Source organism: Callospermophilus lateralis, chromosome 5, assembly GCF_048772815.1.
Source record: "Callospermophilus lateralis isolate mCalLat2 chromosome 5, mCalLat2.hap1, whole genome shotgun sequence".
Lineage (NCBI taxonomy): Eukaryota > Metazoa > Chordata > Mammalia > Rodentia > Sciuridae > Callospermophilus > Callospermophilus lateralis.
This window is the reverse complement of record NC_135309.1, coordinates 78997473-79023889: the sequence shown is the minus strand read 5'-3', so window position 1 is coordinate 79023889 and position 26417 is coordinate 78997473. Positions and strand designations below refer to the sequence as shown.

The 26417-nt window shown below is 36.3% G+C and overlaps 1 protein-coding gene across 1 annotated transcript in view; it reads right to left on the bottom strand.

Moving 5' to 3' along the window:
- The window catches only part of Fbxl17 (F-box and leucine rich repeat protein 17), a 509566-nt gene that overhangs the window by 456341 nt on the left and 26808 nt on the right, over positions 1-26417 (bottom strand). The window contains exon 4 of the mRNA XM_076856944.2: positions 2803-2934. Coding sequence (XP_076713059.2) covers positions 2803-2934 — 132 coding nt within the window. The remainder of the gene's footprint in view (positions 1-2802; positions 2935-26417) is intronic.

Genomic DNA, 26417 nt, shown 5'->3' with positions numbered 1-26417 from the left:
TAATGGTATCCTTTCAGACACAGTGTTTTTTGTAAGTACCTCAATTACTTGATAGTATAAAATATTCTTAAATGATAAATAATACTTATCAAAATGAAAACTGCCAAACTAAATTGTAGCTTTGCAAGTAATTTAAATATTTCTTTTTTAAAATATGTTTTTAGTTGTAGTTGGACACAATACCTTTATTTTATTTATTTTTATGTGGTGCTGAGGATCGAACCCAGTGGGTCACGCGTGTTAGGCGAGAACTCTACCACTGAGCCACAACCACAGCCCAAATATTTCTTTTTTTCATAAATTTTAAAAATAAAGAGTAAAGCTCCTATAAGGGTTTAGTTATCAATAACTAGTTATTAATAGAATTTAATTTATTCTAAACTTCCCTAAGAATCTAAAATGGGAAAAATTTTTATTGAATTTACCTTTCCTTAGGATTTTTCAAAATTACTTCAAATTTCCAATAAAAATGTTTAATGAATAAAACTAAACCTAGAAATGATTTCTTTAGGATTTAACGATACATCATCTTTTTAATGCACCATAATATCAGGGGAAAATAAATGTGAAAATAAAGTAGAACCTTTAAACATACACATAAACAGCTGCTTTTGTTAAGAACCACTGGCTAAAAGTTTCTTTCAGGACTTGGGTTGTCACTCAGGAGTACAGCGCTTGCCTAGCACACGTGGGACACCAAGTTTGATCCTCAGTACCACATAAAAGAAATAAATAATTAAAGTTATACTTTTAAAAAAGGTTTGTTACAACGCCAATAAAGATATTACTCTGTGTTTAAACAACAAAAAAACAAATATTAGTCAAAATCAATAAATATCCTGTTACTTAAGTTGGGATTACTATTCTTTAATTTCTCTTGAGTATAAAGTAGAAATGAACAGTTTAGTAATTTTAGTTGTGGTATTATAAAAACTACTATATGTTTAATATCACATGGTTCAGAGTTTATACAAAGGAATTTGGAGATGTCATTTAATTCTCAAAACTACAACTCATCAAAAGACAAATATCACAGCTCCAGTTACAAATAAGGTTTAAAGACCTTAAGTAGGGTCATGATACAAAGTTCAAAATTCAGTCTCTGACCCATAAGACTTAATTCTCCTTAGGAGTCATACAGCCTCAAATGATTACATTTACATTAAATGTAAGGAGGAGCATGAACTTTTTTACTTTTTTTTTTTTTTTTTGTAAGTCACAAAATTTTAACATTTATTTTATATTTGGCACAGAAGCCTAGAGGTCTAAAGGGAATAATTTTTTTATTTATTTATTTTTTTTTTATTGTTGGTAGTTCAAAACATTACATAGTTCTTGATATATCATATTTCACACTTTGATTCAAGTGGGTTATGAACTCCCGACTGAACTCCGCCACTGAGCCACATCCCCAGCCCTGTTCTGTATTTTATTTAAAGACAGGGTGTCACCAAGTTGCTTAGCATCTTGCTTTTGCTAAGGCTGGCTTTGAACTCATAATCCTCCTGCCTCAGCCTCCCAAGCCACTGGGACTACAGGTGTGCGCCACCACACCCAGCTGTGAAGTATTTTTTACTACATATTGCCAGGGGAAAATAATATTCTATATAGAAAAAAAAAGCATTTATTTTCAGTTTATAAATGTTTCAAGTTTTCTAAAATCTTTAATAATGGTATTATCCCACTGAAGTGCTAATGCTTCAAGAAACCTTTCAAATTTAAGTTTATATATGAGATCTATTTATTAAAATCAGATTTATAAACTGACTCAAAGGGACAAGAAAAAGACTTCTATATTTTTGAGATGCAATTTTTTTAAAGATTTTATAGATTTGCTATTTCAGTTTAACCTGCAAACATTTTCCATTAGACTATTTTTTTCTTTTTTTTTCATTAGACTATTTTTCAATGTTGAGAACTCCTAAGTACCTCCCAGGTGACAATTTTTTTCTGTTAATTTGTACAATATTCCTACTAAATTAAAATTAAATGGTTTGGAATGTTATTTGGACATAAAAAAGAAAGAAGCTATGATACAGGCTGCATGAGTAAATGTTGAAAATATCCACGTAAAATAAGCCAGATACAGAAGACCACATATTGTGTGATTCTATTTATATGAAATGTCTAGGCAAATTTATAAAAACAAAGTAGATTAGCAGTTGCCTGCACTAGAGGAAGGTACTAATGGGCACAGTGTTCTTTTAAAGATAATGAAAATGTTCTACAATTAGTTAGTGATGACTACACAATTTTGTAAATAAAAAAAAACAATGAATTATATATTGTAAAACGATAAATCTTGGAATAAATGAATTATGTCTCAATAAAATAAAATCGAATGACTTTAAATAAATAAATGTGTATGACTATATGTGTATGTTCTTAAAATATAAAATTTATGCAATTATCAATTTACTGAATCCCATTTTCACCATAGTAAGTAAAAAGTTCTATTTCACAAATGTACACTTTTCTAGGGATTAAAAAAAATCTCAACTCTCTAGAGTTATTATAATTACTAGGGGAATCAAAAGGAACCACAACCACAGGCATGTTTGGCCGATAAATTTTATATATTCCAATTTACCTGAGTTAGTTCACTCTCAGAATTTAGAAAAGACACATCATGTTAAGACACATCTAATAAGTTAAATGACCAATTTATAAAAATTATCGGTTTGAGAAGATTTTGCTTTTAATTATTTGCCTCTCAATTACCAAAAGAAAAAACATATAAAAATTATAAATGAAGTTTAAAGAATTCAAATGTTAGAAACAAAATTGAAAATAGGTACTTACTAATTTGTTTTCCTGCATGTATATTCTTTGTAGTTTCAGACAGCCCTTAGCTATGACGATCATGCCTTCATCTGAGATCTTATAACACTGGCCAAAATGAATATCTTTGAGTTCTCTGCATTTTGACCCCAGCTGTAAACAAAGAAATATGGGTAAATGCTCATAAAATAACGAGGATAACATATTTCTAGTGGGACTTTCATATAATATTTGAATATAATCACACTATAATTAAAGGATTATTTATAAACTACTTTTAAAACAAGAATGCAACCAATTGATACCTTTCAACAGGTGTAAAAAAAATTGTAAAAGTTTTTACCTTTTAACCTCATTCCCTACTTCAACTACTTCACACTACATGTCCAACAAGGTACCTAGATTCCTTAACAGTTGAAATTCACATCTTTATTTCTCCTGAGTCTTATTAGTAGGGAGCAACATAAAGGTATAAAATTACGATGTTTCTGTAAAGTTGAATATTAAACAGCAATTAAACTGGAGTTAAGGGCTGGGGATGTGGCTTAAGCGGTAGCACGGTTGCCTGGCATGCGTGCAGCCCAGGTTCGACTCTCAGCACCACATACAAAGATGTTGTATCCGCCAAAAACTAAAAAAAATAAATAAAAACTCTCTCTCTAAAAAAAAAAAACAAAAAACAAAACTGGAATAAGCTTTTGATTGATTTCATATTTGAGATTTTAGAACATAATCCAATTTTACAAAGAAATGTTTCGTTTTTGTTTTGCAGTACCAGGGATAGAGCCCAGGGAGGGCCTAATGCATGCTATAAACATTTCAAATGTATATTTACATGCTCATGCACATATACATAAGAAAAGAAACCAAAATGTATACAATGTGTTAACCTAGGTTATTTTTTATTAGTGACTCCCCAGTATTTCCCTTTCTGCCTATGAATCTTCTCTAATTTTTTAAACTCACATTTTTCTAAGTAAAAAAAGCTTTAAAGTTCTATTTCAAGTAATGATATTAGAAGGATATGCAAGTTATTTTTCTAAGGGTGGTAACACATACAAATGATGTTATCTACATTAGGCTATACTATATCCAGTTATATATTTCTTTAGATATGTAAACTCCATGAAGACAGGATGGCTTGGGTTAAATAATATATTTCTAGTTTCCAATGTTTTACACTAACTCAATACTTAATATTTGTTGAATGTATGAAAATGTTGATCAGGGTTGTACATATAAAGAAGCCTCTTTAATTTTTTTCTTCCCCAGTGATGGAGATAAAACTTGTATGCCAAGTAAGTGCTCAAACACTGAGCTAGAATCCCAGCCCAAGAAGCCTCTTTAAAAGGGACAAATATGAGCTGGGGTTGTGGCTCAGTGGTAGAGCTCTCGTCCCGCATATGTGAGGCACTGGGTTCAATCCTCAACACCACATAAATAAATAAAATAAAGGTATTGTGTCCATCTACAACTAACTTTTTTTTAAAGGGACAAATACAGGAAACCATGATTGTGGACTTATATACCACTATTTCCCAGTTAATTGAGGAGTTCTAAACTGGGCCCATGGATAGAATTTGGTTTTCAAAAAAAGTGGACAATACATATTCTATTTCATACTATCCACTGACTTTATCTTTTCCTTCACCTAATATAAGCAAAACATCAAACAGATGGGCACAGTGGCACATGCCTATAACTCCAGTAACTCAGGAGGCTGAGGCAGGAAGATCACAAATTCAAGATCAGCCTCAAAATAAAGAGAGAATCTGAGTGGGGAGCTCAATGGTAAAGTATTCCTGGGTTCAATCCCTAGTACCACAAAAATAAAAAATGAAATTTTTTAAAAGACAGTAATTTAGCTACACTTGTGAATTTGTAAACAACAGAAATTAAAGATAATTTCATATAATACTGCTATTGCAGATACCAAGAAAAATCATTTTTCTTCATTATTATTTATTATGTTCATTATTAGATAAGCTATCTTGGCTCTTACTTAATTCATAAAAGAAGCACACATATTTATAGAACAAATGTACAATGGTATAAGACGCAAACCAGAGAAAGCTGAATCCAAAGCCTGTTGTACTAGGAAAAGCAGAAAATCAAATACACTATGGAACTTTTTTTTTTTTTTAAGTTGCACATGGACACAATATCTTTATTTTATTTATTTACATATAGTGTTGAGAATCAAACTCAGTGCCTCATATGTGCCAGGCAAGTACTTTACCACTGAGTTACAACCCAAGTATTATGGAATTTTCAACAGGTTCACATACTGCTGGCAGTGAGAGTGGGACTGGAAATTTAAAATACTAGGATTCTTAAAAGTATGATTAAGTAATAAACCATCAGATCACCACCATCATTCTACAATGAAAAAATACTAGAGTTCTCTGCAGGGAGTAAAATAAGGTTTTTAACTAGGGTGTGCATATATAGCTGAAAACAGAAATACATTGCTGAAAATGCAGGGACTGTGTGTATATTCATAATAGTAAAAATGGAGGAATTTAAAGAAATAATTCTAAATTAAAATTTCCAGAATGAAAGAATATGAACATCCAGATTGAAAGTTCCTCCACATCTCTAGCACAGATAAAGAAATAACAACTTAAATCCTAAGATTTTATAATTCTAGATTCTAGAGCCTTTCAGAGAAAAACAGATTTCACAGAAAGAATTTGGCTAAAAAAAAAAAATACATCAAACTTCCCAACAACACTAAAAGTAAGAAAAAAGCAATGCCACCAAATCTTGAAGGAAAATTCTTTCTAATATAGAATTCTGTACTCATGATTCAGACCATGAATTAAGCCTGAAGGCTGAAATAGAGATATTTACTGACATAAGTTCTCAAAAGATTCATCTCCCGTATACTTTTTTGTCATGATGCAATGTCTATGCTTTTAACAAAACATGAGATCACAGCAAAAGTTGATATGACATTTGGATAATAGGAGTTCTAATCCAATAACTAGATGAAAAAAACCTTAAGGATGCTAAGATGCTAAGATGAACATTGAACACTAATGCAACAACACCTACATATAAAAAGCCAAGACTAAAAACCTGCTATCTCAGACAAATCTGCTTTAAAGAAGTAAATTTGATTAAGTATCAACAAGCGGAGAAAACTTTAAGGTCCATCAAGAATATAAAAATTAACTAAAGTTGGGGGGGGGGGAAGGTTTATTAATTCCAAGGAAAACAAAATATGACAAGAAAAAAAAAGGTAGATACACAATTGTAAAATGTGAATATAGAATTTTTTTTTTTTTTTAGTAAGAGAGAGAGAGAGAGAAGTTTAAATATTTATTTTTTTTTTTTAGTTCTTGGTGAACACAACATCTTTGTTTGTATTTGGTGCTGAGGATCAAACCCGGGCGGCACGCATGCCAGGCGAGCGCGCTACCGCTTGAGCCACATCCCCAGCCCAAGAATACTTAATTTAACAAAAACTATAGTTGAATTATGTTGGAAGGATGAGAGGATAATAGAAGGATATATAAGAGAGCCAAATTTTTGTTTTCCATGGCAATAAATCACCTACCTAGCCAAAGTATGTTAATTATAAAATTGCAGACAAACCTACTAGGAGAAAATATTTTCTGCTCCTAGAGGAAGTTCAATTAGTCTAATTCCTAGTCTCTCTACTGATTAGTTTATATTTAATAAAGAAGAGACATTTTGCTCATCACTATAATTCTTCCTCTTAGGAACATACTTCCCATAGGGAATACCATCTTTACTTTTCTAATTGGGGCCATTGTGGTGGTCTGGCCTAGACAATTACTAAGTCAGTTGGCCAAACTCCAGAGTCAAATTTAACAAGCCCATTTAGCTCTAGTGCTAAGCAACATTCTTCACCTTAAAAGTTTCTGAGTATTAAGTTGGTATATTTTCATCTATTACTATTTCTCTGTCATATTTCTCAATTCAATTAGATCCTGCATAGTAAAGGGCAGACCCCTTGACACATATTTAGTGTACCAGCAAGAAACACTAAGAAAAAAAAACAACAGAATTTTTTTACGCAAGAAGTGATTAAGGTTTTGGGTGGAAATTTAGGCATCACGTTTGCACAAGTTGATAGAACCTCAGGTTAAGAATATACATCCCATTACAACAGAGCGAGAATGAGAATGAGATAATTATCTTAAGATAATTTCATGGTATATAGACACTTGAAAAATGGTTTTGGTGGCTTTATCCACTAAGAAATGACTTTTTTTTTTTTTTTTTTTGGTACCAGGGATTGAACTCAGGGGCACTCAACCACTGAGCCACATTCCCAGCCCTATTTTGTATTTTATTTAGAGACAGGGTCTCACTGAGTTGCTTAGTGCCTTGCCATTGCTGAAGTTGGCTTTGAACTCGTAATCCTCCTATCTCAGCCTCCTGAGCCGGTGTGCACCACTGCGCCCAGCTAGGAAATGACTTTTCATAGAGGTAAGGGTCATGTGGGTAACCATACAAAGAAAAGGATTAACCACTGCAGACATTATCAGCACATGAGTTCTTGCTAGTAATTGAATAACTCAGGAGACAAGCTATTACGACTCATTACTATTGAGTTTAAATATCATTTTATCTCACTGCAGAAACTATATTGTTCTATTTTAGACAACATCACCAGACAAAATAGGCAAGTCCCATCTGTACTAATTACCATAACCTCATCCATAAATAAATACTTTAAGTTCCAGACTATCCAGACAATGTAAAGTCAATCATTATACCCAATGTATTTCCCAATTTTGCTGATATTCTTCAAATCTCATCTATACAAGACCCACAGAAAAATACTGGGGTTGGGCAGGGGTTGTATTTGTAGCTCAGTGGTAGTGCACTTGCCTCACCCGTGTGAGGCACTGGGTTCGATCCTTAGCACCACATAAAAATAAAATAAATAAAAGTATTGTGTTCACTACAACTTTAAACAAAAGCAAAAACAAACAATGCAGAGGGCATCGAACAAACTCTAGAGTATTAATGTTTGCATTCCCTGAATTCAACATAATTAGCAGAATTAGCATATGACTCTACTAAATACAAAATTCTTCATTCAGGAAGAATGCTAGAATAAGAGCACTGATCTTGCCAAAGGGAGAAAGCTTGATAAGAGCCCTGAGATCCAGTTGAACCACTAAAATGTTGGTAGTCTGTGAGTTTAAAAAAAAAAAAAAAAAAAAAAATGTGCCCTAGAGAAAGGCCTATTCTAGTCTGTTCAAGTTAGAGATATTTGGGAAACACCTTGAGCATTCCACAGATCCACCAATAAAAAGCATAAAATTGAAAGTGAAAAACACAAAGATCATGATCTAATAATTGCAATGCCTGTTTAAAAGAAATTGATTTCTGCTCACTAGTCTGGCTGTGTGAAGCTCTTAAATTGTTATTATGTCCTAAAAAAATAAAAAAACAAACTGAAAACTCATCAGAGAAATGATAACACAGTAAAACATTGTCCCAGAATGATAGAGAAAGGCAGACACAGAATCAAACCAAAACACAGAAACCTACTAGTAGAAACAGTAGAAACCAGGAACTGGAATAGGAAAATCTGAAACTGTAACTGAAAACATTACCCAAGGTTCAGTGCAGATGCCTCAGAGAGTTTAAAAAAAAAAAAAAAAAAAAAGTCCTAGGGGACCCAGGAATTGGAGGGCCCCCATACACTGATGAGTTTTTTGACTAGAGAAGGTTTTAAAAAGATCTCACAGAGAACATCAGAGAAAAATCACTTCGTGATTCTGGCAATGGGAGGGGAAAAGTAACTGTTTTGAAATATACCAGAACATTCTGTTCCTAACAAGATTTGCCCTCAGACGGGTATTTTACCAGAGCCTAATGTACTGGAATTTTGTCACAGTCTCACGTTCCTTGAGAATGAAAATACTCAACTCTGATTCCTCTAACCATCCTATCCCACAACTAAGTTGAAAAAATTCAAAATACCAGGAAAGTTAACAGTCCAGGGATACAGACTCACTAAAAGATTAAAACCTAATAATAAGACTATACAACACTTCTCCATATCTCCACATCTTACCATCACTTTATAGAAGCTCCATTTCCCAGTATATCACATCTAATTTTCAAGGAAAAATTATAAGGCACACTAAAAGGCAAAAAAATATAGTTTAAAGAGACTGAAAAAGCATCAAAACCAGTGTCAGTCATGACAGGAATATTGGAATCATTAAACCAAGAATCTTTAAAAATTACAATTAATATGCTAAGAACTTTGATGGAAAAAGTAGACAACATGCAAGAACAGAAGTACGGGCTGGGATTGTGGCTCAGTGGTAGAACGCTTGCCTAGCACCTGTGAGGCCCTGGGTTCGATCCTCAGCACCACATAAATAAATAAAATAAAGGTATTGTGTTCACTACAACTAAAAAATAAATACTAAAATAAAAAAAAAAAAAAAAAAAAGAACAGAAGTACAGCCAACACGTTTCGGTTATTTTTTGTTTTCATAATGGTGCCAAAACCTGGAAACGGGAGGTTTATTTGGATCCTTTTTACCCCTCCCCATTCCAATGAACCTCCCTTTCTCCACCTCCTTTACCTTTTTTGCTAACAGTTATTTAAATGGCTAATGAGACCGGGAAAGTGTGTGTTTATCACCGAGCATTCCTATGGTTCTCTGAGGTTGGAGAAGCCCTCAGTCATGCACGTAAGGTTGAATCCCCAGACTGACTGTTCCTCCTCCCCTTCCCTGAGAAGTCTGGAACAGTGGCAAGTTTTTGCCATTTTTTTCCTGCATGAAACATGAGCTATCTCATTCTTCAGAGATGTAAGACACCCTTCAAGTCTCTCGCAGAGTTGCCCTAAAAAAGACCCTAGCCTGTTGGACCATCTGAACCCTGGGGGTTCCTCCATCCTGCCTGAGAACTTCGCCTTTTGGTTCATCTAGACCCTGAGAATCCTCCACCATTGATTGTAGAAGGGGACACCCTCTCTTTCTCCAGTGGAACTCTTTAAGTGATGAAAGAGAGACATCAAGGAATACCTTGATCTCTATTACCACCAGTCAAACCTCTCCAACATGGGGGTTAAACAGTCTATCCCATGGGACTAACCCCCTAGGTTATCTCATTAATCTGACCTCAAAAGCAAACACCTTATTAATTTGAGTACCATATCTGGCTGCAACATAAATCAGAAAGCCTAATTCAAAGGTAGGAATATCCATCCACAGGATTCCCTTCTAGGCTGTCTCATTAAAATCTCAAATTGGGACCTTTGACCCAAAAATTTTCCAAGATTTGGACAATTTCCTCACTGACTCACAACTCTCTTCTTTATTCACTGCCCCCAAAATAGCAGAGGAACACCTTCCCTCTGCTCCCTTATCCTACCTCCCCAAACACCAAATCTTGCTCCCCTTCCCCCTCTTGCCATCACCTCCCTTTACCCAATCTAAAACTCTTCCAATGAAACACATGTTCTCTCTTCAGGAGATGACAGGAGCTGAAAGGATGGACCAAGTTCATGTTCCCTTTTCTATGACAAATATGTACCAAACAGAGGAGAGATTAGGCTCATTTTTCTGAAATCCTACTACTGAGGCTATTAGCAAATACACCACCCTATAACTCAATACTCCTGCAGGTACTCTCTTTGTCCATATCCAATTTGTCGAAGGATCTGCACCTGATATCCATAAAAAATTTAGTTACAAAACAGGCCCAAAACTCCTCAACAGCAACTTTTAGATGTTTCTTCCCAAGTTTTTAACAATCAGGAAGAAGAGATATAGAAGGAGAAAGAAAAGTATCTCAAAGCTCAATATCAACTCTGGCCTCAGCCATCCATAATCCTAAAAAAGCCCTGAGATGCTCACGGCCCCACCAGACCCTCTAATACACCTCCTGGAGTCTGTTTCCAATGTGGGCAGACAGGACACAGGGCAAAACCTGCCCTAACCCAAGGCTCTCCCCCGCCCCCCGCCAAGCTCTGTCCTAACTACAGCCAAGGGAGACACTGGAAGAACTGTCCCCAAGGAAAGACATCCACCCTCCCCTTGGTACAATCAGCTTCCCAAGCCCTGTACACTAAATTAATGAAATGAGGGGCCCAAACTCCTCTTCCTCTATACCAAAGCAAATACCCCTATTATGGGAGTCTCCAAATTAAAAGTCTCCATCATCTTATTTTTTCAACATTCCAGCCCAGACCTGATCACTGCACTCCTTAAGCCTTCTAATTATTCCTTACTCTCTGGGATTGACCCCACAGTCAATCCCAGAGACACCTCTCAACCCAACGTTGCTAAACATCATCCCCCAATTCAAATCTGACTAAAAGACCCCATTCAAATCTGGCATGAAGCCAGGCCCAACGATACACACCTATAATCCCAGTGGCTTGGGAGGCTGAAGCAGGAGGATTGCTGAGTTCAAAACCAGCCTCAACAACGAGGCACTAAGCAACTCAGTGAGACTCTGTCTCAAAATACATAATAAAAGGGCTAGGAATGTGGCTTAGTGGTTGAGTGAGTATAAATCCCCAGTAACAGAAAAAACTAAAAACAAACAAACAAACAAACAAAAAGATCTGGCCTGACTACCAGGGGAATAAAAATGGTTAAAATGCCCTAGTTGTAGCTCAAACTACAAATTCTTTTGGCTTCTGCCAGACCTCACCAAGTATTGCACTGAAATGTAAATTGCAGAGGCCTGCCCAGCTTACAGGATTAGGACCAGAGGGCGGGGGGAAAATGTGTCCCTCTTAAATCCAAGCCACTGTTTTCTATACCTTGAGAATCTTTACCTAAGTATTTCAGAGCTCTCTCTTAATTCTTTCAATATCTGAACTCACTCTAATCTGAGCCAAAAGTAACCTCTGATTTGATAAAGATGTTCTACATACTCCTTTACTAATTACAGCCATGTTATTTTTTTCCCTAGGACACTTGTTTTTTAAATTCTATATTTTTGAGCTCATGGTTTTATGGTGAATTCACATTTGATACTGCATGCCTAAATGAATATATTTTTTTAACCAATCTTATTTTATCAAATTATAGAGGTTTTTACACGTTTTTGTTCAGAGGCCAAATGTTTCAAGGGTTAGCTCTTAATCTAATAGAGGCTTTAATAAATATCTGTAATATTGCTGCGGAAATCTACCTACCAAAAGCTACCAGGTCGTTGTTTAGTGTTTGTGTATGTATGCACACCTGTGTATTGTGCATATATATGCTATGTGCTTATATGTCTACATGTGCTTATGTTCATATATCATGTACATGGTATCAAAATTGGTATATAAATAAATGAGTGCTCATAAATTAAAATTTAAATGAAAAATGACTGCAAATACATAAATAATTTTAAAAGTTCAATTTAAATCAATTAAACAGATAGGTGTCTTTAGAATTACTAACACAAGTTTTTCTAGGTGGTCAGACAATTAATGGAGGTGTGAATTTCTACAAAATGTCTAGAATGTAATATCCACTGTTTCTAGGATTTTTCTTCAACAATGAAAAGACGAATAATGCTGTACACTACACCTGTCTGATACCTTGTTTTTTAGTGTTAAAAATAAGTAGATTAGGCATCAATGGGATTAATCTGCATGAATATGTTTGTTAGATATAACTGATCAACTTACAAAGTTAAAGTGCTAACTGCTAAATATAAAATCAAATGCTCTTTGACTTCTTGAATTCCACAGGATAATATATCAAAACACTATGTGTGTTGTCACAAACTGATAAACAGAAAAAAGATTTAGGATTGCTTTGTCTGTGTCTTCACTGAAAACAAGGCTACTAAGAGTTATAATAGGTATAAAAAGGGTCCAAAAGTAACTGTGCTTTAATTAAAATACTATAAATATCACAGAGTATTTCATCTTTATTAAAATGAAATAATTTGTCTAAATTCAGAAATTTAATGACAATTGTTTCAGAATGAAAAAAAAAGGTGGTTAACAGCTAAGAAAGAAATAAGAAGGTTCTAGGTATAGAAATATATTTTAATATAGAAAGTAGAGGGAAAAAGAAATGTTTCTAGATAAGAAAGCCTTGTGTGGTAAAGTAGAATGTCTAAGTAAGCTACAGAAAGTTTCTGAAGGGTAAATTTCAAAGTTTGTGTGTAACTAAATTATTCATATATATATAATTAGCATAATCAATTAAAGCTATTCAAGACTTTTTCCTAAGGTCAAATATTAATATGCTGGTATAAACCAAAGTTTTATCTATGTTAGAACATGATTTTAAAGGAATTAGGGTTTACACAACTCTAGTTAAACAACAACTGTTATTTTAAAGTATTCCATTATATTACAGAGTTTAGAAATTTCTTTAAAAGCTAAACTTGGTTAATATAAAACATCAATATAATTGTGGTTGCTAATATTGACACTTTGGTATAATAAATGTATTCATATCTTCCAGGTATACAAGTCTTTAAAGTATGAGGTTTAAAAGAGCATTTAATCAAGCGGATATTCTCCAAACTAAAGCTGTCCATAGTGGTAATTTTTGACTAATGAAAATAGGATATTTAACTGAGGACTTCTTTATATCATTTAATGTTCTGTAAATGGACCTGTTATCAATAAGATATACTCAAAAATTTATGTTATCTTTTACTCTGGGATAAAAATTTAAATGTATTTTTAAAAGATAATGAGAGCCTGATCTGTTTAAAGGTTAACATTGTGAAACATAAAACATTATGCTACTTTCCCACAAAATGGGGTTAAAAGCTCTTTTAGCTTTTGATTCATGTTTCAAATGTAATGTTGCAGTGTGCTATCTAACATATACTTAGGAAACAATATATATAAAACTTATGACATTTGAGAAAGAGGCAAAGATAAGCTTCAGAAATAAAACACTTTACCTAAAATTTGCCAAGAGCCCCACCTCACCAGAGTTATGATTCTGCCTCTCACCTTACTTCACGTTAAGATAATTTCAAAGTACGCTAGACTTAAGCTCATTTGAAGTTATGTTCAAAGGATAAATTTTTATCATAAAGATTATTGGGATCTCAAAATAAACAAGAAATATAATATATAACTAAGTAAGGTTTAATATTATAAAAATTACATTTCTTTTTTTGTATTTGAGGACAATTATTGAAAGTAAAGAAATGATGGCATTTCTAAATAAAGATTTCACTAGGTTAATACTACATGTAATGTAGTTTTCTAGATAAACATGAAAAAAATTCATTAGTGGTATTCTCACCAAAATCCAAAAACAAAATGATAGTCCATAGTAGATCCACACTAGTACAATTAATGGGTCAAATGTATATACAAACAAATCACATTTTTAGAGCTGATTATTACCAAGTCATAAAGTGTACTCACCTAACTATTTTACCATGTGCTCAATAACAGTGTAATAAATTAAAGCTTCACATAAAAGCCCACTTTCTGAGACATCTAATTCTCTAGTTAGAGATATTAAGCTCAGCTTTGCAGATTTTCATCACCAATTAAAACAAGTAGTTGTTCAGTGAGCAGGGATGGTTCAACATATCACAAGATGAAAAGAAGCAGTTCATCAATCCCACATGCTTTTTCACCTCAATCTATACAGCTGGTACTAAATGTTTATGATTAAAACAGAGCTTCTGGATCCAACATGGCAGTGGGTGCGGAGAGATCAAGTCTCTGACCTCTTCAGCTGCGCGGGCATAGGGAGTCTTAAAACCATCTAAATGCTGTTTGCTCAGGATCACTAGGCAATGCTGAGCTGACATGGATCTGGGGCAAACAGTCTGGGCCTCTCAGAACACACAGAGAGCCTGGATCTGCTGAACTCAAGTTCCCATTCGCCTGCATCTCGCAGACAAAACACTGTTACTCAGCACTAAACGATCCCGCAAAAACAACTGGTCGGCCCTTCTGAACCTTCGGAAGTTAAAACCAACCGAGCCTTCAAAGCCAGTGGCCACAGGATTGAGACAGGGCTTGGGAGAGCCAGTCAGGATCCACCTGTTGCATTGGTCACCCGGCAAAGAGAACAAACTGTCGCCATTTGCATGGGATACCACCATGGCAGAGAACTGACGTCACCAGAATGCGGTGGAGGAGATAACTTCATTGAAACCGGCAGTGGCGACAGGTGTATAACCCCCTAGCCCTCACTATCCACACAGTGGGGAAAACTTAAGGGCCGCTCCCAGTTCTCCCGTGAGCGTGATAGTCAGACGGAGGGAATCAGAAGTGGCACTGGGAACGCAGTGCAGAACCCCCGGCTACCACTCCCAACAGTGCTGACAACTGAGGTCTCTTGCACCAGCTACCGGGGGTGTGGCTACCGGAGGGCAAGCAAAATACACTGAGGGTTCTCAGCCCCAAGCTCCACAAACTTAGGGTCTGAGGGAATGGAAAACAGGGAGAGTGTGCCCAGTCGTTCAAGAAAATAGGGCTCCCGGGAGCAGCAGACCTGGCGTGTACCCAGTATTGTGGTAAGCGTGACCGATGAGAGGGGCCTGGCTGGAGGAAAAGTGGGGAAGTGACTAGACACAAGAAAAGGCCCTAGGCACTCAAGATTGAAGACCCGCACAGTGTGGAAGGAGGAGCTGCTGCACAGTGATTGGTTCCCAAGTATTGAGAGGAGAAGCTTGGTCTGGTGGGCACAGCTCCACCTACTGGAAGACAAGTTAATCAAACTCTAAGACTGCATTTATTAATTTTTTTTTATTATTTGGGTTTTTTTGTTCATTTTCATTTTTTTTATTTTTTTATTTTTTTTTCATTTTTTTTTTGATTTTTTATTCTTATTTTTTTTTAATTTTTTAAAAATGTTTTTTTCTTTTCTCTTTTCATTTCTTTTCAATTTCCTTATTCCCCCTTCCTTGAATTCTACCTCCTTACTCTCATTCTCTTTAGCGATGTCTTCCCTTCCCTTCTAATACCTTCCCTCCCAAGCATCAAATAAATTTATAGGAGTAAACAGTACCTCAGCAGTCAAACAGAACAAGAAATAACATGAGCAGCATGAAAAAACAAGGAAGAAAAGGAGTACAAACAATGCAGGGCAGCCTAAATATTCAGGAGGACCTAGAGGCATCAGAAAAATGGTCAAATAAAGAACTCAAGGAATACCTTAGACAGATGGAATGGAATCTTAAAGAGGATACCAGACAGCAAAGTCAAACAATGAAAGAACACATTGAAAATGAATTACATAAACAGATAAAAGAAGCAAATAAGCATCTTTATCAGGAGATAGAGATTATAAAAACAAACAATAATTCTAGAAATGAAGGAAACTATAAACCAAATTAAAAACTCAAATGAGAGTATCACTAACAGAGTGGAGCAAGTAGAAGCCAGAATGTCAGAAAATGAAGACAAAATATAACATCTTGAAAGGAGTCTAGCCAACTCAGAAAGGCTGGTAAAAATTCACGAGAAAAACATCCAAGAGATATGGGATAACATAAAAAAAACAAACTTAAGAGTCATCGGGATAGAAGAAGGTATAGAGGTTCAAACCAAGGGAATGAGCAACCTGCTGAATGAAATAATTATAGAAAACTTTCCAGAAATAAAAAAGGAAACAGATGTACAAATTGTAGATGCATACAGGACACCGAGCATACAAAATCACAGTAGACCAATGCCAAGACACATTGTTATGAAGATATCCAATATACAGAACAAAGAGAAAATATTAAAAGCTTCAAGAGAAAGGAGGCAGATTACATTCAGGGGTAAACCAATAAGGTTAACAACGGATTTTTCATCACAGACGCTGAAAGTGAGAAGATCCTGGAACAACGTATTTCAAACACTGAAAGACAATGGATGCCAACCAAGAATTCCATATCCAGCAAAGTTAAGCTTCATGTACGACAACAAAATAAAAATCTTTCATGATAAACAAAAGTTAAAAGAATTTGCAGCCAGAAAACCAGGATTGCAAAGCATCTTGAGCAAAACACTACACGAGGAAGAAATGAAAAACAAAAACCATCAGTGGGAAGTGCCTCAGTAAAAACAGAGGGCAGGGAGAAAGCTAATCATGGAGAAACAAATCAAATTAAAGAAAAAAAGATAAATAATCAAACATGGCAGTCAGAGAAATGCAAATCAAAACCACCCTAAGATACCATCTCACTCCAGTAAGATTGGCAGCCATTAGGAAGTCAAACAACAACAAGTGCTGGCGAGGATGTGGGGAAAAGGGTACACTTGTACATTGCTGGTGGGACTGCAAATTGGTGCGGCCAATTTGGAAAGCAGTATGGAGATTCCTGGGAAAGCTGGGAATGGAACCACCATTTGACCCAGCTATTGCCCTTCTCAGACTATTCCCTGAAGACCTTAAAAGAGCGTACTATAGGGATACTGCTACATCGATGTTCATAGCAGCACAATTCACAATAGCTAGACTGTGGAACCAACCTAGATGCCCTTCAATAGATGAATGGATAAAAAAAAAAAAAGTGGCATTTATACACAATGGAGTATTTCTCTGCACTAAAAAATGACAAAATCATGGAATCTGCAGGGAAATGGATGGCACTAAAGCAGATTATGCTAAGTGAAGCTAGCCAATCCCTAAAAAATAAATGCCAAATGTCATCTTTGATATAAGGAGAGCAACTAAGAACAGAATAGGGAGGAAGAGCATGAGAAGAAGATCACCATTAAACAGGGGGGAGAGGTGGGAGGGAAAGAGAGAGAGAGAAGGGAAACTGAATGGTAAAGGAAGGAGACCCTCATTGTTATACAAAATTATATATAAGAGGAAGTGAGGGAAAAGGGGAAAAAAACAAGAGAGAAAAATGAATTACAGTAGATGGGGTAGAGAGAGAAGATAGGAGGAAAGGGGAGGGGAGGGGAGGGGTGATAGTAGAGGATAGGAAGGGCAGCAGAATACAACAGACACTAGTATGGCAGTATGTAAAAAAAGTGGATGTGGAACCGATGTGAATCTGCAATACGTATACGGGGTAAAATGGGAGTTTATAATCTGCTTGAATCAAATGTATGAAATATGATATGTCAAGAGCTTTGTAATGTTTGAAACAACTAATAATAAAAAAAAGAATCAAAAAATAAAAAATAAAAATAAAAAAAGAAACTGAAAAAAAAAAAAAAAAAGACAGAGCTTCTGGGCTAGGGCTGGTCACTCAGTGGCAGAACGCTTGCCTAGCATGTGGAGGAACTGGGTTCAATCCTTAGCACCATATACAAATAAAATAAAGGCATTCTCTGTCTGTCTACAATTATTAAAAAAAAAAAAAAAATTTTAAAGAACTGCAATATTACAGATAGCATCAAGTCTAAGTTAGCCTGTAACTTAATATATAGTTATTATGCAAACTCAATTTGATTTTGCTCGTTAATTTCATTTTGTATTTTCCTTATAAACTCTAACTGTTGTCTGCTAGTGCCTTACAGAAGTACAACTCTCCAATATAACAACCTGAGCTAATTTGAGATAGTAAGCCATCATCTATAGACAGGATATAAAGCTAACTTCCAGTTCTAATACTGACCCCAATTAAATAAAAGGGGTAAATGACTGTAAAGTTATAGACATTAAAGTTAAAATCCAGTACACTGACTTTAATATTGGTGAACCTGACTTGCTAGGTATTTAAAACAAAAGCTTAGAGATTGAAGTTTGGAAGTAAAAGGGTCAAGAAAAAAAAAGCCAATATTTGGCTCTGGCCCTGAGTCAGCTTAAATTCAGAGACTAAGGGGATTTCTCTAAAGCCTTTGCAACTCTGAGCCACATGACCTCCATATCAAGGGGATCCATGAGAACCTTGAGAACAGAAGGTGGATCAGTGCACATGCTGCAAAAGAAGAGGGTCATTAGAGAAGAGAGACATCCTTGATGTTCCTAAGGGAAACCACTTTGGCAAGGAGACACTGACCCATCCCAGCTGATGGTACTAAGAGAGCTAAGTGGCTGCTCTCAAGTTCCAAGAGTGACCCCCTGAAGGAACTCAGCTGATTCTTAACAATTGATTAGAAGAGCTTGGTCATGAATGCCTAGCAAAAACAGTTACAAGCAAATTATAGCCATTCCTGGGCATTTAAAAAGAAAAGACAATAGTTGTTTTAATAGCAATTAAGACAGAGTTGGTTAGCCCCACAGCCCCAGTGTCCCCCAAATTCTAAGGCATCTTTTTTTTCCTTTGTGAGGCTCGTATTTACCCCTGCCTACCAAAAATTGAACTGGCCTCTGTACTCTTAGTCTTTCTTACTCCACAATTTGGTTTTACCTACCAACCAAAGTTTTCCCATCCTGATAAGAGAGCCCTTCAGTTTATTCCCTTACTCAAAGAGTTAGAAATATCTGCCAGGGTTGGCACAGGAGCAGCAGGATTTGAAACCTCTTTTCACTACTATAAAAATTGTCAGCACAAGTTATTAAAGATATCCAACAGGTCACTGATTTGGTACTGACTTTACAAAATCAACTGGACTCCCTGGCATCTGTCCTCCTGCAGAATCATCAAAGCCTAGATTTCTTTATTACCAAACAAGGTGGCCTCTGCCTATTCCTCAGGGAAGAATGTTGTTTCTTGTCAAACAATCAAGATTGGTAAGGGATAGGGTTAAATAACTAAAGAACCAATTGGAACAGCAGAGACAAGAATTAGTCCATTCCTTCTTCCTCTTTTAATTCAGCTAATACTCACTTTTCTTGTAATCTGTTAACTTTATACAGAAGCAACTTCCTGACAAGGTGACCCGTCTAGCCCAGATCACCTTCCAAGAACATGCAAAAGCCTCCTTCACTCACAACATGACTCCTGAGCCCCATAAGGAAGGAATCACCCATGACAACATCCAAGTTCCACCTTCCTCTACATGCCCCTCACACTACAACCACCAGGACTATACAGGAGCCTCAAATACCTCTCACCTCCTTATCCTCTTCCAGATCTCTGATAGGGGATTTCCTTATCTGCCCCTCTCCAGCAGGAAGTAGCCAGATATGATGATGTTGCAGGAAGTAGCCAGATATGATGATGTTGCCCCAAGTCATCATATCCCTATCAGAATCTGGAATGAAGGATACTGAAGGATACGGACAACAGGCCTCAGGGAGGGAGGGAACTTCCCTTAGAGTTCCTCAACCTGCCCTCCTGACCCACCCTAAATTAACCCTGTCACCAAAACTCCTTTCATGACTTGGCCCTGCCTAAAAAAAAAGCCCTGCCAAAAGTAACTAACTCCTCCATGGCCTGGTTCTGTTAAGGCCCTATAAAACTCAAACTCCTGTGGTGGCCCATGGCCATTTTATCCCTGAAGATGTGCTCCTCTGCTGCTGAAAAAAGTGTCACTGGTCCAGAAGGTCGGTCCCCATTTTCTTTTTATATTCTCTTTCATGTGCATTCATCCCCAACATTAGAGACAAAGACAGAAGGACTGCAAGTTCAAGGCCAGCCTCAACAATTTAGCAAGACCTTAAGTACCCCTGGGTAAAATCTCCAATATCACTCTCTCTCTCTCTCTCTCTCTCTCTCTCTCTCTCTCTCTCTCTCACACACACACACACACACACACACACACACACACACACACATACAAGATGGAAATTCTAGAGAGATGAACATTCTCAAAAGAAATCAAAAGAATGTTAGAAATAAAACACATTACAACAAAAAGGAAGAATGCCTTTGATAGGCTCTTTGGTACACTGGAGGAGGCTGAGTGGACTCTGGGAATTTTATAATATGGTAACAGAAATTTCTAAAACTGAAATGCAAAGAGAAAAAAACTGGAAATAAAAATATCCAAGAACCATGGGTCAACTAAAAAGGTATAATATAAAGTCAGACTCAATGGCACACACCCATAATCTCAGCTACTCAGGTGGCTGAGGCAGAAGGATGGCAAGTTGGGAGGCCAGCCTGGGTAACTTAGTAAGACCCTGTCTCAAAATAAAAAATAAAAAGGTCTGGAAATATAGCTCAGTGGTAGAGTGCCTCTAGATTCAATCCCTGAGAGAAATAGTGAGAAAGAGAGAGAACAATGTGGATGAAATTGAAATAATGAGAGAAGAAAGAAATATCTAGAGAGAAAACAGGAGCTGGGGATGTGGCTCAAGTGGTAGCATGTTCACCTAGCATGTGTGAGGCACTGGGTTTGATTCTCAGCACCACATAAAAATAAAGATATTGAGTCCATCTAAAAAACTAAAAAAAATAAATAAATATTTAAAAAGAGAGAGAGAAAAAAAACAACAAAGCAATATTTGAAGAACTCTGAGAATTTCCCCAAACTAATGTCAGACACCAATTCACAGACTCAATAAGCTCAGAGACTCTCACACAGGACTATCAAACTATAGAAATCAAAGACAGAGTAAAAATTTTGAAATATTCCAGTTGATTAAAAAAAAAAAAGGCACCATGCTGCACACCTGTAATCCCAGTAGCTCCAGAGGTTGAGGCAGGGCAGCAAGAGGATCAAGCCTTAAAAGCCAGCCTCAGCAAAAGCAAGGCACTAAGCAACTCAGTGAAACCCTGTCTCTAAATAAAATACAAAATAGGGTTGGGGATGTGGCTCAATGATCGAGTGCCCCTGACTTCAATCCCCAGTAACCCCCCCACCAAAAAAAACTTACCTATAAAGTATAAAAACTGTTCTCTCTCCAACTTCTCTCAGAAGCTATGCAAACAAGAGAGTAGAGTGAAGTTATGAGTAAAAAAAAAAAAAAAAAAAAAAAAAAAAGACACCAACCTAAAATTCTCTAATGCGTGAAGTTATCTTTCAGAAGCAAGGGATAAAGAAAGATGTTCTCAGACTAAAAAATAATAACTTTTTTTTGAGGCAATTTGCTGCCAGTAGATTTGCTTTATAAGAAATAAAAAGTCTTGAATCCTGAAACATGGTGGGCCAGAGGGAGGCAGCATTCTGTGTCATTCAGTGATGAGGGAATCAAGTAGTGAGAATATTGCTTTTCTGCGAGAGAAAGAGGACCCCCGCCCCCACAGCAGATACCGCACAGTAATCACAACTGCCGTCCCTTGCAGGGTGCAGGGCTTCAGGCCTCAGCATCAGAGCAGGACTCCCAACTACTCGCCTACACAGGGCTCCCGGGCATGAGCACCCTCCACTGGCATGAGCACCCTCGCAGACTCCTGGCCACACACCCATGCAGAAACTGACCGCTACTCCCATGTGGACCCCCATCTACCACCATGGGGCTCCCCTAGTCTCTCCATCTTGGGACTATGGAGCCACCACCAGAGTCCCCTACACATGGTAACATGCCTGCACCTAAGGACATCACACAGGCTCTAAAGACAACAAACAGCCCCACACTGTACATCACAGAGCTCATCTCTGAACACATCACACAACACCATTGCCCAGTTCCCCACAACTGATCCTACACACCATCACTGAAAACAGCCGCCAATATCTGGGGTCACCTTCATCTCCAACTTTAGTTGGGGCAACTCCCAGTTGGGAAACCAGCTGGGCAAGTACCATAGTTCCCAACTCCCCCTTCTCCCTGGCAGCAATAATCCGGCACAGTGACTACGCAATACAAAACAGCTCTCAAAGACAGGGGTCAGTCCCCAAAGCGCAACCCACAAGTCCTCTGGAGAGAAAGGTCCCCAATTAAGAAGTAGAAAGGGAGAGGGTGAGAGAGATACAGTTTAGAAACTAATTTAGAGACAAAGAATGGTGAGATCTACAGGCGAGATAAGGAGATAAGACCAGGCACCCACATCACGTGAACAGACCCCAAAGGAGATCCTTAGGGTGCAGTCTCCCATTCAGGGATCGGCGGGTGCAATACGCCACTTCCAGGTGCCCTGCACCCAAGACCAACACTCCCACCTTGGTAACCTTTACCATCCTGAGGGTGGAGATACCAGCTAACAACAGACAACCCCACCTCCTGGATGAGAAGGGAATCAGGAAAGATACTGAATCTTTTGTCTGTCGAGATTTTTTCTTCTTCTCCCTCTCTATTCTCCCACCCTCACATCCCCAACATATGTGAAACCAAGTACTTTTCATGAATTAGGATATTGAGGACTATGATATCTGAATAGTATATTACAGTTGTATATTCTTTTTTCTCCTATTTATACATTTTTTTATTATTCATAATATTTATGTGTTTGTTTTATGTACTCTAATGTCTTCCCACATGTCTACCCAAAATTAATTCCTCCCTCTTCTCCTCTTATATTCCTCTTTCACACTTCTGAAGATATAATAACTCTATATCCTCACCTCCTACCCCTCAACATCTCATCCTACACCTCATCCCTGGTGCTCTGTTCACCATCAGAAACTATAAACCCTTTTGCAAACCTACTGTTTATATTGTGGATAATAATGGAACTAGCCATTTCTGTATATTGTGACCAAACTATAAATGTCTTAACAGCAACTATTTGGTTTAAGGTTGTATTTTATTTGCATTGGGATCTATTAATATTGTCCTTCCCTTCAAAAGGCAGGTATTACAACCCTAGAAGTCTACAGGGTAAAACGTTATCACATCCACAGTGCTAGGAGGGAAGACACATGAAAAACATGAAAAGACAAGGGAAGAAATAAATCAAGATACTACATTATTAGAATCCACAGCCACCACCACAGAAATGATAGAGAAGGAGTTCAGGATGTACATACTTAACATGTACTGTGAATTAAAGGAGGATATATGAGAGCAAACACAAGCAGCAAAAGATCATTTCAATAAAGAGCAACATAAGCAAATACAGGAAGCAAAAGATTCCTACAATAGAGGGAAGTTCTTAAAAACAAACAAACAAACAAACAAAACCAGAAATCCTTCAAATGAAAGAAACATAAACCAAATTCAAAGCTCAATAGAAAGTATCACCAACACATTAGACCACTTAGAAAACAGAACCTCAGACAAAGAAAACAAAATATATAATCTTGAAATGAATGTAGACCATACAGTGAAATTGGTAAGAAATCATGAGCAGAACATTCAAGAAATATGGGATAGCATAAAAAGACCAAATTTAAGAATTATTGGGATAGAGGAAGGTACAGAGTTCCAAATCAAAGGAATGAACAATCTATTCAATGAGATAATATTAGAAAATTTTCAAAATGAAAATGAACTGGAAAACCAAATACAAGAGGCTAATAGGATGCTAATACTACAAAATTATAACAGATCCACCAAGGCACATTATAATGAAAATGTATAGTGGAGAGAATTTCAAAAGCCACAAGAAAAAGGAGTCAGACTATATAGAGGTTGGAAAACCAATTAGGTTATCTGCAGATTTTTCAACCCAGACCCTGAAAGCCAGAAGATCGTGGAAAAACATATATTAAGCTCTGAAAGAAAATGGATGCCAACCAAGAATTTTATATCCAGGAAAATTAAGCTTTAGATTTGATGATGAAACAAAAACCTTCCATGATAAACAAAAGTTAAAATAATTTACAACTAGAAAGCCTGATACAGAACATCCTAGGCAAAATATTCCATGAGGAAGAAATGAAAAATGACAATGAAAATCAGCAGAGGGAGGTATTAAACCAAAGGAAAAACTAATCAAAGGAGAAACCAAGTCAAGTTAAACACCAAAAATGAACAAAATGGGGCTGGATTGTGGCTCAGGGGTACAGTGCTCGCCTGGCATGGATGAGGCACAGGGTTCAAGACTCAGCACCACATAAAAATAAAAAATAAAGATACTGTGTCCACCTAAAACTAAAAAATAAATAAAAAATAAACAAAAATGGCTGGGAATACAAATCATGTCTCAATAATAACCCTGAATATGAATGGCCTAAACTCACCAATCAAAAGATATAGACAAGCAGATTGAATTTTTAAAAAGACCCAAGGATATGCTGCCTCCAAGGGACTCATCTCATAGGAAGACATCCACAGACTGAAGGTGAAGGGTTGGGAAAAATCATACCATTCACATTGCAGAAGCAAACAAGGGTTTCTATCCTCATCCTCATAACAAATAAAGTAGACTTCAAGATAAAGTTAATCACACAGGATAAAGAAGGACATTTCATACTGCTCAAGGAAACACACATCAACAAAACATAACAATTACACATAAATATGCCCCAAACACTGGAGCATCTACCTTCATCAAACAAACTCTTCTCAAGTTCAAGAGTCAAATAGACCACAACATAATACATCTGGGTGACTTGAACACACGTCTTTTACCACTGGACAGATCTTCCAAACAAAAGCTGAACAAAGAAACTATAGAACTCAATAATACAATCGATAACTTAGCCTTAACTGAGATATATAGAATATTTCGTCCATCAATGAGTGAATATACTTTCTTCTCAGCAGCACATGGATCCTTCTCTAAAACAGAACATATATTATGCCACAAAGAAAGTCTTGGCAAATACAAAAAAGTAGAGATACTACCGTGCATTCTATCAGATGATAATGGAATGAAATTAGAAATCAATGATAAAATTTAAAAAAAAAAAAAAAACTACTCCAAAACCTTGAGACGAAATAATATGCTACTGAATGAACAATGGGTTGCAAAAGACGTGAAGGAGAAGATCAAAAAAATTTTAGAGGTAAATAAGAACAGTGATACAACATATTGAAATCTCTGGGACACTCTGAAGGCAGTACTAAGAGGAAAGTTCACTGCATGGAGTTCATTCCTTAAAAGAAGAAAAAGTCAACAAATAAATGACCTAAAATTATATCTCAAAGCCACAGAAAAAGAACAAATCAATACCAAAAGCAGTAGAAGACAGGAAATAATTAAAATCAGAGCTGAAATCAATGAAACTAAAACAAAAGAAACAACAGAAAAAACTGACAGAACAAAAAGTTGGTTCTTTGAAAAAGTAAATAAAATTGATGAACCCTTATCTATGCTAACAAAAAGAAAGATGAAGAAAACTCAAATTACTAATATCTGTGATGAAAAAGGAAACATCAGAACACACATTACAGAAATATAGAAGAAAATTTCAAATTATTTTGAAAATTTGTACTCCAATAAAATAGAAAATACAAAAGGCACTGACAAATTTCTAGAATCATATGATTTGTCTAAATTGAATCAGAATGATATACACAATTTAAAGAGATCGATTTCAAGCAATTAAACAGAAGATACCCTCAGAAGCCTACCAACCAAAAAAACCCCAGGACACAGCTGAGTTCCACAAGATCTTTAAAGAAGAACTAATACCAATACTCTTCAATTTATTTCAGGAAATAAAAAGAGGCGGCACATCCAAACTAATTCTAGGAGACCAATATCACCCCGAATCCAAAACCAGGCAAAGACACATCAAAGAAAGAAAACTTCAGACCAATATTTCTAATGAACATAGAAGCAAAAATTCTCAATAAAATTCTGGCAAATTAAATACAAAAACATATCAAAAAGATAGTGCACAATGATCAAGTGGGGCTCACCCCAGGGATGCAAGGTTGGTTCAATATACGGAAATCAATAAATGCTTTTTTTTTTTTTTTTTTTTTTGGGTGGTGGTGCTGGGGATTGAACCCAGGGCTTTGTGCATGTGAGGCAAGCACTCTACCAACTGAGCTAGATCCTCAGCCCAAAACCTTCTATAACTAGTAAATGAATTCAGCAAAGTAGCAGGATATAAAATCAACACCCACAAATCAAAGGCATTT